The following is a 14,140-nucleotide window of genomic DNA, read 5'->3' on the forward strand; positions in this document are numbered from 1 at the left end:
AACAGGAGACCATGTGCTCTCTGTTCCTGCGTGCTAGCACACTCTCTTGACTGCATTCAGTATCCTTGCATTCATTTTCGGAGATGGATGTCACTGTCTCTGGTCCCTCTGAGGTGCCAAAAATGTGGGTTATGTCAACCCATTTCTTCAGGCTAGCTCCTGCCAAAACACCTCTAAGCACAACAAGCTCTGCTGCCTAGGTACCGAACCCTCCTCCCCTGCCAGGTTCCCTAGCCCTCTCTGCTCAGCCTCCTGGGCACTTTGCAGAGCTTGGCAGGAATGTTGCTACTCCCTTGTGGACCTTTAGTTTACCCCGCTTCTCTTCCCAACTGGTACGTCCCTTTTTTTCTCTATTGACCACTTATAGCTTTGTCACCTTAAAATGTTAAACATTAAAGCCTCTATTTTCTTTAAAATTTTAGCCAGTAGAGTGATCTGAGACCTTTCTACTAGATTTGCCAAGAGCAGTTTCTTTATTTTAACGTGATTTTGACTATGCATCCTCTTGGCCATCCTGCCTCATGGTTTTGGTGGGAGATGCTGTATCAACTCTTCTTTCTGTGTTTATGAGCAGCTTCCTCCTGATGATAGCACAGGAGCTGGTTTGGAAAATGACAACTGTGACCTTAGATGGGTTAACTTTTGAGAGACTCTTTTCTCTTAGAGCTCTGAGCTTGGACCTTTCCTGAGAACCTTTTATTCCTCATGGTTTTCCTTCCAGAGAGGAATCTACATGCGACTTCTATTCATTCCTCCATTCCTTCGTCCAGGCACTTGACTGAACATTAATTAAGTTTTGTCATACAGGGCCAAAAGAAAAGGTCATTTATCGGTGCAGAACAGGAAAATTTGTTCATGGAAACTCATTTCATCCAGGGCTCCCAAACTCCAGTGTCTCTGGGAACAGGCAGGGAGCTAAGTTTGGGTGGGTGAGAGTAATAAAGCTTGGTGGGGAGTGTGACTTAAAGTATAGCTTGAGGAGAAGCTGCCAATTTTGTGACTTCTGGTGTGGTTATCCCTACGTTCAGATCATGAAACTGAAGCCTGGAGTGGGGACATCACTTGCCTGGGGTCACATAGCTGGCAATAAAACCATGCTCCAAATTGGGGTTTGGGTTGAATTCAGATGGAGGGAGAAGAGAAAAGGTGAGAGTTTTCCCCACCTGGTACTGACCTTGCCTGTGCACCCTGGCTGTCTCCTAGATAAACTTCGCGGGGAGATTAACAAGGTGGTGAACAAGTACATTGATCAGGGCATTGCTGAGCTGGTTCCAGGTGTGCTCTTTGTTGATGAGGTCCACATGCTAGACATCGAGTGCTTCACCTACCTTCACCGGGCCCTGGAATCTTCTATTGCCCCCATCGTCATCTTTGCATCCAACCGGGGCAACTGTGTCATCAGGTAGGTGGCTGCCTGCCAACCATGAGGGTTTTCCACCTTCTACCTGGGTTCATTTGTTCCTCTTGGGTCACTTTAAGCCTATTATGTCAGAATTGGAACGGGGATGAGGGGAAATCATGTGCATTTTGAGAGAAACATGCCCAAATGGCTTGCCTTCAGAGGTTGTTCCTGTGTCAGCCTCAATCTGTCATGGTCACCAAAGGCAGCAGCCACCCTGTTACTGAATATGAGGGCCTCCCATAGGGTTATAGTGTGGTATGATTTGGTCATGCAGTTGGAGTGCGCAAAGGGTAGGTCATACAGTTTGGCCTTGGGTGATATTACACATGTTAACTTCTATCTTCATACTAGTTCCTCATACTAGTTCCTCATACTAGGGAGGTAAGTATTGGCTTCATTTTTCAATGAGGAAACAGTGGCAGCATAACTTGCTTCTGGTCGTAAAAATAGGATGAGAGACCAGGTCTTTCTGATAGTGAAACCTGTAACAAAACCGGAATTTTCTCTATTTCAGACCTCCTTGGAGCCACACTGGTGCCTGCCCCCTCCCCCTTAGGCCTGCCTTTGAAAAGGGGAGGTATTGACATCTGGAAGGCAGATGCTTATATAATGCTCACCCTGCGGAGATGGGCCCAGGGCTGGGATGGTGGACTTGGTTGAGGTTCTTTTTTCTCCTGAGCATTCTGTAGGCCTGTGAGCCCCAGAGAACACACCATCTTCCCAGCTTACAAGCCTACCAGATCCCATACTTCGTAGTTTTCTTGTTTTATTGATTTTCTCTGCTTCTGTTTGAAAGTCGGGGCCTGATCCAAGCAGTGCTAGGGTCATGAAGCGGGGTGATGAGGAGCGCTTTTTAAGCCTGCAGCAGAGTAGTGAGGGGAACAAAGCCCTGGAGGTTGTGTGCTCCTGGCAGCAGGGGTGCTGGCAATCCAGAAAGAGACCCCAAGGCCTTTGAGTGTCTCAGCACAGAGCTGGAGCCACATTGAGTTAGGAACTCAGATTGCTGATTCACCTAGACTTGCGTCTTGAATGGCGGTGGGTCACATCCAGTATAGTTGGGCCTTGATGGAGTATGTTTGTCTCTATTGAGGTTGTTCAGAAGTGGTGTTACTGACACTGGGGCGGGAACCCTTCAGGTTCCCCCTCAGTTGACTGGGCATTAGGACATGTGTGTGTAATTCAAGTTCATATAGCAGCATCTTGTAGTCACTCTTTGAATCCCTGTAAGGCTGTCTTGACAACATCATTGTTGCAGGTATTCTGTAATCTTGGAGGGAAGGCTTGTACCAGGTCCAGGTCAGCTGTTGGTGAGAGGAGCCTGGCTACCTGGGCAGCATCTGGAAACCAGATATGTGGCCTGATAACCAGGGAGCCTGATGTCCCTGCCGCACAGACCCCATAGGTTTGCTGGACTTGTCTTGCTTTGGTCTGGGCTGCCTTCAGTAGGACAACTGGTGGAAGGGCTCAGCCTGGACAGATGGTGCCCCCTGCTGGGGAGCTCTGCTAACAGGCTCTCTTCCCTCTCAGATAACCTAGCCCAGCAGATGCCAGTAGAGCTTGGCAGCTTCTGGCAGGAGGAAAATCTCTTAGGACTCAGTACCTCCTCTCAGTCCCACCCCATCAAGGAAAAAGGTACATAGCTTTGATCTCAGAACTGCTCGTTGGGAACAGAGCTCTGGTCAGCCTGCAACTTGGGAGATTTGGTCCCAGCCCTATCCTGACTGATTTGATCAAGGGTTGCTTGAAGCTGGGGCTGCTCACTGTTGCCAGACTGCAGTCACCCAAGTGGAGGGAAGATGCTCAGAGTGTGGGTCTTGTGCAGGCCCACAGAGGTAACTAAAACTGAGGTGTGCTCTACAAGAGGGTTTTGGTGCCGAGCCCTAGTGGGAAATTCGTTTAGTAGTGATAATAATGCCGAAATAGCTGTGATAAAAATAATAGCCAACATGTATTGAAAACCTCTTTCTGTGTGCTAGGCACACTGCTGCTCACCTCAACTTAGTGAGGAAAGGACTGCTGTTCTTGTTCAGATGAGGATACCGAGGCTGTACCAGGGTGGGGCACGTGGCCAGCATCACATAGCTCAGAAGCAAGGCTGGGATTTGGAGCATTGAACTTCAGAGCCCATGCTCTCGACAAGATTGGTTTAGATGTAAAATGGTGGAATTTCTGGAATATATGTGCAGTTTTGGCAACATCTAACTAAACTGCCCATCAGACTCTACCCCTAGAGGGGAGGTGTTGAGCTTTCTTGCCCTCAGACTCATAGCTGACCTCCAGAACTCGAAAGGAAAGGGAGGAGGAAGGGAACTCACAGTAACTGAGGGCTTCTTTTGTGCCAGAAACTGTCCAGAGTAGTCTACATGGGTCATCTCATGTAATCTCAGGGCACCCTGACAGCCCTGTGGGCAAGTGACATTATCTCCAGACTCACACAGGAGTGACCTGTGTGGGCCACAAGCCTGAGGGCCATCTGACTTCAAAGCCCATGCCAGCCCTGCTCTCCTGGGCTGCTTTCCAGAGTGGCCCAGTCAGTGAGTAGAGGTCAAGCTTTAATGGTGGTGGTGTAAAGGGAATGTACGCGAGTGGTGATAGGTGGCTGTGGAAGTGCAGACAGCCCCTAAGTCCTCTACGTTACCTTTCCTTGTGCACAGGGGGATAGGGGAGCCATTCCCAGAGCAGCACCTGACCCTAGGCATCTCCCATAATGCCTCACACTCCCCCAGGGAAGAGATACATCCATGGACTCAGTAGGAAGTGAAGCTGCACTGGTTCTGCCCTCCGCACCTTAAGATCCCTTTCAGGCAGCAGGATCCTCAGCTGTTCAAGGAGAGCCTGTCCCTTGTTCCAGCTCCAAAAACTGAGAGCTCTTCTTTTCCTGTGGAGAAATAGCTCCCTGGGATTAAGGAGTCTTTGTAGGAGTTTCTTTCCACAAGTTACTATTGCATTCAAGTGTGGAGACTTAAGAAACAGTGTAGTCTCAATTCAGTGTAACCCTGTGGCAGAAGACATCCCAAGTAGCACTTTTTAAAAAATCAGCCTATGGAGATATAATTCACATGTAATACAATTCACCCAGCTAAAGTGTAAAATTCAGGGGTTTTTAACATACAAAGTTGTGCAATCATCACCACAGTCTATTTTAGAACATTTTCATCACCCCAAAAAAGAATTCTGTACCTATCAGCAGCTATCTGCCACCTCCACCTGCACCCCACCCCTGCCCCACCTAGTTTTTCCCCAGCCTTTGCCCACAAGCCCTGGCAAGCAGTAATCTACTTTGAGTCTCTATGCATTTGCCTTTTCTGGACGTTTCCTATAAATGGCACCATACGATATGTGTTTTTTATTTTGTGTCTTGCTTTTTCACTTAGTATATTGTTGTCAAGGCTCACCCATGTTATAGCATGCATCAGTACTTACTTGTTTTTAAGGTTGAATAGCATTCCAAAATATGGGTCAGTTGGTAACTCTGCTTAACCAGACTGTTTTCCACAGTGGCTGCACCATTCTCACCAGCAGTGTGTAAAGGTTCCTACATCCTCAACAACACTTGTTATTGTCTGTCTCTTTGATGCTACCCATCCTAATGGGTGTGAAGTGGTATCTCATTGTGGTTTTGATTTGCATTTCTCTGATGGCTAGTGATAAGCATCCTTTCATGTGCCTATTGGCCATTGTATATCTTCTTGGGAGGATTATCTGTTTATGATCTTTTGCCCGTTTTTTATTTGGGTTATTTGTCTTTTTATTACTGAGTTGTAAGAATTCTTTATGTATTCTGGATACTAGACCCTTACCAGATATATGATTTGCAAACATTTTCTCCCACTCTGTAGATTGTCTTTTCAGTTTCTTGATAATGTCTTTTGACTTACAAGTTGTAAATTTTGATGAAGTCCAATTTATCTGTTTTTTTCTTTTGTTGTCTGTGTTTGGTCTCATATCCAAGAAACCATTCATTGCATAATCTAAGGTCACAAAGATTTACACCTATGACTTTAAGAGTTTTCTAGTTGTAGCTCAAATTTAGTTTTCTGATCACTTAGAGTTCATTTTTGTGTATGGCATGAAGAATAAGTCTGTCCAACTTCATTCTTTTGCATGTGTCCCAGGACCATTTGTTGAAAAAACTGTTTTTACTTCATTGAATTGCTTTGGCAGGCTCGTCAAAAAATCAAATGGCTTTCTTTTTAGCACTCTTCCTGTGTCCACTGAGCTTACAGGGATTACCCTTCGTGTTACCCAGAGAAGTATTCTTTACTGCACTTCCTGTCATCATAGAAGCATTGTGTTATCTATGTCCTTGCAGTTACAGGGTTACATAAAAAAGCAGCCAGGCAGTGATTTTTAGCTAGGGACATTTTTACTTGTCATAACTGGAGGTGCTGCTGGCATCTAGTGGGTAGAGGCCAGGGATGCTGCTGAACATCTTAAAATGCACAGGATAGTCCACCACAAAAAATTATTTGAGGAACCCTGAATTATAGTAAAAGGAAAGTATTCACAAATGAGTCAATCATTTTGCACACATGTAGGTATATCTATAGGGTAAATTTCTAAAAGCGCAATTACCTTCTTCCTACAGATACATCATATTGGATTCCAAGGAGAATTGGGCCTGTGTCCTCACAACCCAAAACTACATCTGGAGGAGGCACACCATTAACATAGTTTGAACAGTTGTCAAATAGCAAAATGGTGAAATCAGTATTAGGCTGAAACCAAAGCCAGAAATGAAATTTTAGTTATAAGAATAAGTCTGCAGTTTTAGCCAAAATATAGTTATCATTGCAGTTTATTGTTAGCAATTTTACAATGTAATATGACGATTATGGCTGCCTTGTCAAACAGTAATTGCTCCACACTGAGAGCTCCTCCTGGGGTCACCACCCCATACAGGAGCCCTGGTAAATAGGGACTCCATGCTCTGGCCTGCTTGGCAATGTCACAGGCCCTTTTGTACCTAGCAGAATAGAATTCCACATATTTTTCACTAATATATTTTCTAAAAGGAATTAAATCTAACGTTCATAGCTTGGACAAATTTCAAAAATATTTTGTCTTTAATTCCTGAAAAATGCTTAGCAGTCTTTAAGCAGACTTGTTTAAATTTTTAATTTTATAGACTCAAAACTATAAGAAATTTTCTTAATGCATTCTTATAAATTCTGCTATTTTGAAGTTTGATTAAGAAGTACTTCATTTTTCTCTAACCATTTCTTCTTTAGCCTTAATATTTGTTATATTATGTCTGAATCGAAGATAATTTATCATGAGTGTTACAGAATTTGGGATATTTTAATGTGATAAAGATGAGATCTTTTAAAGATTTCCCAAGAATTCTCAAGAGAGTTCCCAAATAGGACTTAAGAAACCCCAAATTTATGGACTAAATAGAATTAAATAACTAAAATTAAATGTAGCCTTTAAAGGTTATTCTGTTTAATGTGAAGATTGCAGGCAAACCAAATACCAGAATTGGAATCATAATAGAATTTAATCTTTATAATTATTTTTTATAATTCTAGAATGACTTGTTGGTGGAAGAGATTTGTTTTCTCTAGTTACCTTAATATTTATATTTGCTATTATTCTATTTCCTCATTTATTTTAAAAGACCTTAATTATTTTTTATATTATATTTAGCAATTATTCGTAGCATTTTATTCTTTTTTTGAATTGTTTTTATTGTGGTAAAATGTATATAATGTGGAATTTGCTATTTCAGTGGCATTAATTACATTCACAGTGTTTTACAGTCATCATCACCGTCCATCTCCAAAACTTTTCCATCATCCCAAACAGAAACTCTGTACCCCTTAAATAGTAAGTCCCATTTTCCCCTTCCCCCTGCCCCTGGTAATCTCTATTCTACTCTGTCTTTAAGAATTTGCCTTTTCTAGATATTTCCTATAAGTGGAATCATACAATATTTGCCCTTTTGTAATTGGCCTTCTTTCACTTACATAATGGTTTCAAGGTTCATCCTATGTAGTATGTATCAGAAAAGCGTTTTATTCTTGCAGTCATAAGTATACATTTACACTTCAACTGACTGAATAGAATTCCAACAGATACATTTTTTTTTACTGAAGTTCTATATGTACAATGTTTATTTATATTTTAAACCGAATATTCTGATATTAAGAATTAAGTCCAAATGACCTGTCCCTGTTCTTTGTTAAATTGATAAGTTTTGACCCTAGATTCTAGTCTGGCACCAGAAATGGTGCTGATGTAGACATTCTGCTGCTGTGATTCCCAAACGCTGAGGCAGAAGCCCATAGCATATGGGCTTCCAGATGCTGTGGCTGAAGCCCAGTCCTACTGGCTGCCAGGTCTGCCCAACATGCATCCTGTCAGATAGCTGCTACCTCAAGGCCCGGTGGGTTTGACAGGGCTCCTCTCCTGAGCTGTTCTTCCTATGGCTTGGTTAAGGATTTAAGAGGAAAATAGGCAAAGGACATGATTGGACAATTCCCCACAAAGAAATAACTAGTGCGTATAAGGGAAAGCATTCAAATGAATCAAGGAAATGCAAATTCAAATAAAGTGTTACCCTTTTTCTAAACCATTAAAGCAGCAAAATCTTTAAAAATTAGAATACCCAGTACTGGCTATAATGCAGTGAAATCAGATCACTTGTGTAGCTGTGTAAATTAGGACATTCATTCATCCATTTGTTCATTCGAATAGATGTTCAGGATTGTGTCAGACACTGTGAGAGCAACTGAGGAAATATTCATGGTTGTATGCATAAAATTGTTTATCAAAGCATCATTAATAAAATCACCGACAATTGGAAACTACCTAAATGCCCAACAATTTGGGTTTTGTTAAATACTTGATGGGTTATTAAGACTGAAGCAACATGGATGAAAGCAAAAAAATCTACATACGTAGCGTAATTTATAAAAATGTATATATGAAAATTTGGCAAATATCTATATATAATATGAGCTTAGGTGGCTTTTTTTTTTCTCTTCCCCAAATTTCCTATGGTATTGATATTTGCTAAAATAATGAAGTTGGTTTTGGTGACACCTGAATGTTAGTCTATTTCCCCTGTGGTCCTGGCTCTGACTCTTAGGATGTGAATTAGCTGTTTTGTCATTGTGAGTGCCTTAGCCATTGTTCCAATATTCAGTTTCTGGTATCAGAGAGCCCGGGGTGATGTGATCATTCTGGCTCTCACAGGGGCACAGAGGACATCACCTCTCCTCACGGCATCCCTCTCGACCTTCTGGACCGAGTGATGATCATCCGGACCATGCTGTACACTCCACAGGAGATGAAACAGGTGAGCCTGCCTTCCCCCTTGCCCCTCTCCTCTGCCCTTATTTGCTCCCAGTGTTCCCTGATGCCATGCGGGCAAGTATCCATAGAGCAGACCTGGCTCCCACCACCATCCCACCACTTAGCTCCTGTCTTGGGCAGGTCACAGTACTCCAGAGCTTCAGTCTCTCCATCCAAGAGATGGATGGGCCAATTAGACATTGCCTGAAGTATCACAAAACCTCAGTTGCCTATATCCCTTCTTATAAACTTCAGGGAGGTATAGTGAAAAATACTGACTTGATGACAGCCATTAGGGAGGCCACCAGCTCTGGGAAAGAGGCACATGATTGAGCGATAGCCTCTTGGCCAGGCCCTATCTGGAGGTCACTTCTACTCAGTGGGTGAAGCCAGGCACTGTGTCCCACCAGAACTCACAGCGGGCTGGCTCCAGCAAGGCGGGGAGAGGCCGAGCGCATTCGAGCCTTAGCAGAGCCTGGCTGCCATAAGCGGCCTAACTAGTGGTGGGTTTCTTGCAGATTTTGGAGGCTGTGCCTGGGGCTGCTGCCTTGGCTGTAGAGATGATGGTGAAGCAGGGTCACACAGTTTAGAGGGGCTCCTGGAATGCAGGTCATAAAACTAATCTTAAAATGAGAGGCTTGAAGGAGATATACATGGAAGCATCTAGCTCGGTCCCTGACAGAGTGCATGCTCAAAATGCCACATGAGCTGAGTTTGAATTAGGCTTGGGGCTGGGGTGACAGAGATGTATGAGATTGGGCCTTATCCCAAGGAGTACAGTCCCAGTTCCTTCTGAAGGAATTACCTCTTGCTTAATCTGGAGCTGGAGCACCAACTGTGTGCCAAATAGTGCCTAGGCACTGCACACTTAGAATTTCTGGTCCCCTAACTGGTACTTCAGTAGTTGTTACGGTCATGGTCTCTTTTCCTTTTGATGGCTAAATCACAGAGTAGCAAGTCCAGGATGTAAAGCCAGGCTGTGCCCTGCAGAAGCCCAGGCCATCTGCTCAGTGGTGGGTTGCACCTTAGGTTGCTCCCACTGGGGGAACACAGTACTTTTTTCCCTGCTCTGCGCACCCGTGCCCCAGATAATCTTACTGCCTGTGTGTAGGTCTCTCTCTCACTGGGGTCTGTGTGCGGCCAAGGCTGGGGATGTGGAGTGGACCAGAGCTGCACTGATGTCTTGAAGTTCTCTCCCTGCACCCTCTCCTCTCTCCAGAACCCAGGCACTGTTTGTTGGATGTCATACTAAGTCCGTGGACATGCTTAGCCAGCATGATTCCATTTGAGCCCCAGTAACCATGAAATATGGAGAACTATTATCATTGTCACTCTTAAAGATAAGGAAACCAAGATTTAGGCTAACTCAATGCCCAAGTTAGCTTGTCAGTGGCTAGTAGGTGACAGGCCTGACTGACTGGAATCCAGGCTGTCTAATCCTGAAGCCCATGTTCCTAAGTGCCATGCCACCAGCCTCCCACCTGCTAGAAATACCTCAACTCGGGATGGAGTTCCTTTGGCAATTTGTCGGCAGAGCCTTTTGTTTTGGAGCTCTGAGGGACTCTACTGGGTACTACCTGGCCACCGCCTTGCTTGCATGTGGCCTGTCCTGCCTGGCCCTGCCAACATTTCTTGTTGACCAGTACCCAGGAGTGCGGAAGTAAGCACGAAGCCAGAAAGCTCCCTTTATAAACAGAAAGGGAGACAGAATACCCAAACAGTTGTAGTTCATGGCAGCAAGTGTGTGCGTTATTTAGGAGATAAGTGTCCATGGTTGGGGGCCTTTGTCACCAGATAGTGGTCTCTTGCTCTTGGATGAATGCTTGGTTGAAGCCAAGGCATTCATTGAATAGAAGCAGAAGCAAAAGCAAAGGAGAAATTGGCCCCTTCCCCATCCTTACCATTGAAACTAGAGCCCCAAGTGTCCTGCACACTCGGAGCACTTCGTGGCTAAGTGACTCGAGCAATTTGGTTAACCTCTGTGAGCCCCAGACTTCCCGGTTCACTGGAAAATCTGCTCTCTCCTTTCAAAGAGGGAGGGCTTGTGAGGACTAAGTGAGATAGCAACAATAACTTAGGGAAGGGACAGGGCCAGCCATCCCTTCCCACTGCAGTAAGTATTACTGTTAACAGCTTGTAGCTGCTTCACAGACATCTTCTGTGGTCTTCACAGTAACTTTCAATAACCAGGGTTTATGGCTCGGAAACAACAAGGGCCCCATGGTCACAGAATAAGCTGCAGTGCTAGGACCCGACTCAGAGCCAGTCCACATTTGCTGCTTCCATTTGACCCCAGAGCATGCAGTCCGAGCTCCCCTCTGCCCTGTGCCTCCAGAGTAGTGACTGCAGGCTGCCTCTTGGGCTGGTTCTCGTCTTGGCTCAGTCAGAGGATAGACTTACTGCCAGCACCTTCATTGCTTTGTTCTTATGGGTTCAAGGATAACCTCTGCATTTTTACTGGAGCCTGGGGGAGGAATTTTTAAAAACAAAGTAAATGTAACTTGTGTACTCTGCCATCAGTGCTGACACCCTCATAAACTATCCCTGCAGGTTATTAAATGATTAAAGATCTAATTTATGAACTGTCCATTTCCGAGCAGTCTGAAACAGTAGCTCTTGGGATTGCTCTGACCTGCTCTAGAGAGACTGAGAGCAGACTGTCCCTGACATTCCTGAAGCCTGTCTTCCAATTCAGCGCAGTTCACTGAAGACGAGATGCTTAGAGCTTAAGCTTTCCTCTTGACCGGGCTCCAGGATTAAATATTTGCATCTCCCTAGAGTTTCTGAAGGCCCCAGGGGACATTTTTCTTGGCAGGACCTGGAGGTTTCCTTATTCCCCATCTGGCAGTTAAGAAGCCCGCTTTATATTGGAGCACAAACCTGTTTGACTCTGACTGTTGTGATCAGCGGGGAGTCCTGCTGCTGGAGCCAGGAACAAGGATCTCTATCCCTACTCCTTTCCGCCTTCCTCTTGCCCATCCAGTAATTTCTCTGCTCAGCTACATTTAGCTTTGGACCCCAGATGGTGGAATCCCTCATGCACAAGCTAAGAGTCTTTTGACAGGGGTTATACCTTGGCATCACTGGCTGAACAGATAGGTTTCATTGGGGCTGGTGCAATGTGAAATATTTAAACAAGTTGCCAACATTTAGAAATCAGGACATTTCATACAAAATGCATGAGTCTTCTGACAGAATGAAAGACTTTCCTTCCAGCACATGGCCCTCCAGCCCTAACCACCTCCCCTAGTGCTTACTGGCCCGGCCACCTCAGCCCCAGCTCCTACCCTACTTATACGAGACCTGACTTTTTTACTGAGCAGGGCCTTTCTCATTCATAACATGTTTCCCTGATAATAAGACCTACCCCGAAAATAAGCCCCAGTTAAGATCGTCAGCCAGACGGACACATTTAATACGTTATCACAATGTTCCAGAAGAAGATGACGTGACTGTATTTGAATAAATGTAGATTGTTGTACATGAAAAAATAAGACGTCCCCTGAAAATAAGCCCTAATGGAGCAAAAATTAATATAAGACCCAGTCTTATTTTTGGGGAAACATGGTAGAAGCTGATATACTGGGTCCCTTATCAGTGTCTCTGGACACTAAACTCCCTCCACCTGCAGCTCCTGCCCACAGGGTCTCTGCCTGAGCCCTGAAAGACCAGTTTGAAGTGTCCGTCTCCTAAACCTCTGGTCCCTCTCTTCCCCTTGTAAGGCTATTAGCTGGGGGCTCTGTCTTTCCCACTTCCTACATCTCTACCCGGGTGTGTTTTTATGGCTTTAATTTAAACAAGGGCTTCTTGATATCTTGTTTACGAAGCTGCCATAGTGAAAAATTCCTGTATTATATGAGGCTCAAAGTCCTCGAGTTATCTCAGCTCCACAACACACAACATCATTATCCCAGCTGCCCCTTATCACTCACTGCCGGTGCGCCTGTAAGATGCTGGTGCCACTTGTGTTACAGCAGCCCCGCTGCCAGCTTCCTTCCCATCCAACATTACTGGGATCTTTAAACTGCAACAAGCGTCAGCCTCTTCTTGATAGATCAGATATCTTCCAGTGATGGTATAACGGCTGGTAAATTTTTAAAAGTAACTTTTTTGATTTATTTAACCATTGTTATTTATCGAGCAAATAAAAAATGTCTCTTCTTCCCTGAGTGTTTATAGGTGGGAAGGTTAAAGACTGTGTGGGAGCCTGGCAGGTTTTGGAGAGGCCTCTATTTTCTGGGTCTAGAGATTGAGTGTGAAGGGCTGGGAGACAGGAGCTGAGGCACCCTAGTGCACAGCTTCAGGGGTACCAGCTGCTTTCTAGTTAGTATGAAGGCAACCCCATGGCTGTAAAGCCATTCACAGTGTGTCTGGCACCCTGGAGGTGTTGGAAGCCAGCAGTCCTGGGTAGGGGTGGGCTCTCTGCCCCACCAGCCCAAGTTTGGGCCTCTGCTGCCCTTATGATGTGGGATGAGAAACACTGAACACGGTTGTTTTTAAAGCACTTTATAAATGGGACACTTGATGTCATTCGTTGTTGATCATGGTTTTTCTCCTCCAAAAGATCATTAAAATCCGTGCCCAGACAGAGGGAATCAACATCAGTGAGGAGGCGCTGAACCACCTGGGGGAGATTGGTACCAAGACTACCTTGAGGTGAGCTGGTTGTCCCCTGGACCTGTGTCTGCCTGGAGCTGCCCCAGCCCCTGCTGGTGCCTTCTCAGCAAGGCCTGTGCGGCCTGGATGGGGTCTGTTCCGGGACATAAAGGCAGGCTCCTTTCACAGGGCATAGGACCATGTCTGCTCTTACTAGTGTGATAGGTCTTGCCCCAGGACATTGCAATTTAGAGTTCTTAAATTGAGAAGATGGAGTTTAAAAAGCTAGAGTAACAGGTTAAGTCCCATTGTCCTGTAGCAGATGCACCCCTGTGGTAGAGAACTGGCTCTGACCCTGGGCCAGTCTCCTTGGTAGAGGAGATGGACAGAACCAGAGACCAGGGTCCAGGGCAGGGAGCTCATTGGCCAGGCCCTGCCTCACCCCCGTAGATTCTGTTCTCCAGGCGTGTCTTGGGTAGGGATGGTGGGTATAGGCGAGTGTGAGAAGAGTGCAGACATAGATTGCTTTCTTGACTGTTCACCAGCAGCTCGAAGCAGTTGCCTGTGGAGGATGTCCCTCCTCAGTGTCCTGACTCCTTGGGAAATCATGACTTCACAGTCCTTAGCCTGTCCCTATTTCCCTCGCTCCTAAGGTTGAAGCAGAATTGCAACCTGTTTTGTTTGGGTGGAGCGGTGCTTTAAAACCTCCTGAATTTTCTTGCCTTTGGATGTGCCCTATGCTTTCAGGTGGCTGTGTGTTCATTTCCCTGTCATGTTCAATGTAACCTATCTGGACCTTGGTGTTACCTGCCTGGCATTTGTATACATCTGAGTTTGAGATCT

General features: G+C 45.2%; 1 protein-coding gene across 2 annotated transcripts in view; it reads left to right on the top strand.

The window, feature by feature from the left end:
• RUVBL1 (RuvB like AAA ATPase 1) overlaps positions 1 to 14,140 on the top strand; it is a 46,611-nt gene that overhangs the window by 31,786 nt on the left and 685 nt on the right. For both annotated transcript variants that reach the window (XM_019718680.3, XM_019718679.3), the window contains exons 8-10: positions 1,204 to 1,402; positions 8,603 to 8,705; positions 13,266 to 13,357. In XM_019718680.3, the coding sequence (XP_019574239.1) occupies positions 1,204 to 1,402; positions 8,603 to 8,705; positions 13,266 to 13,357 (394 nt within the window). The remainder of the gene's footprint in view (positions 1 to 1,203; positions 1,403 to 8,602; positions 8,706 to 13,265; positions 13,358 to 14,140) is intronic.

The sequence above is a fragment of the Rhinolophus sinicus genome, chromosome 4, assembly GCF_057876585.1.
Source record: "Rhinolophus sinicus isolate RSI-liver-muscle chromosome 4, RSI-T2T, whole genome shotgun sequence".
Taxonomy (NCBI): domain Eukaryota; kingdom Metazoa; phylum Chordata; class Mammalia; order Chiroptera; family Rhinolophidae; genus Rhinolophus; species Rhinolophus sinicus.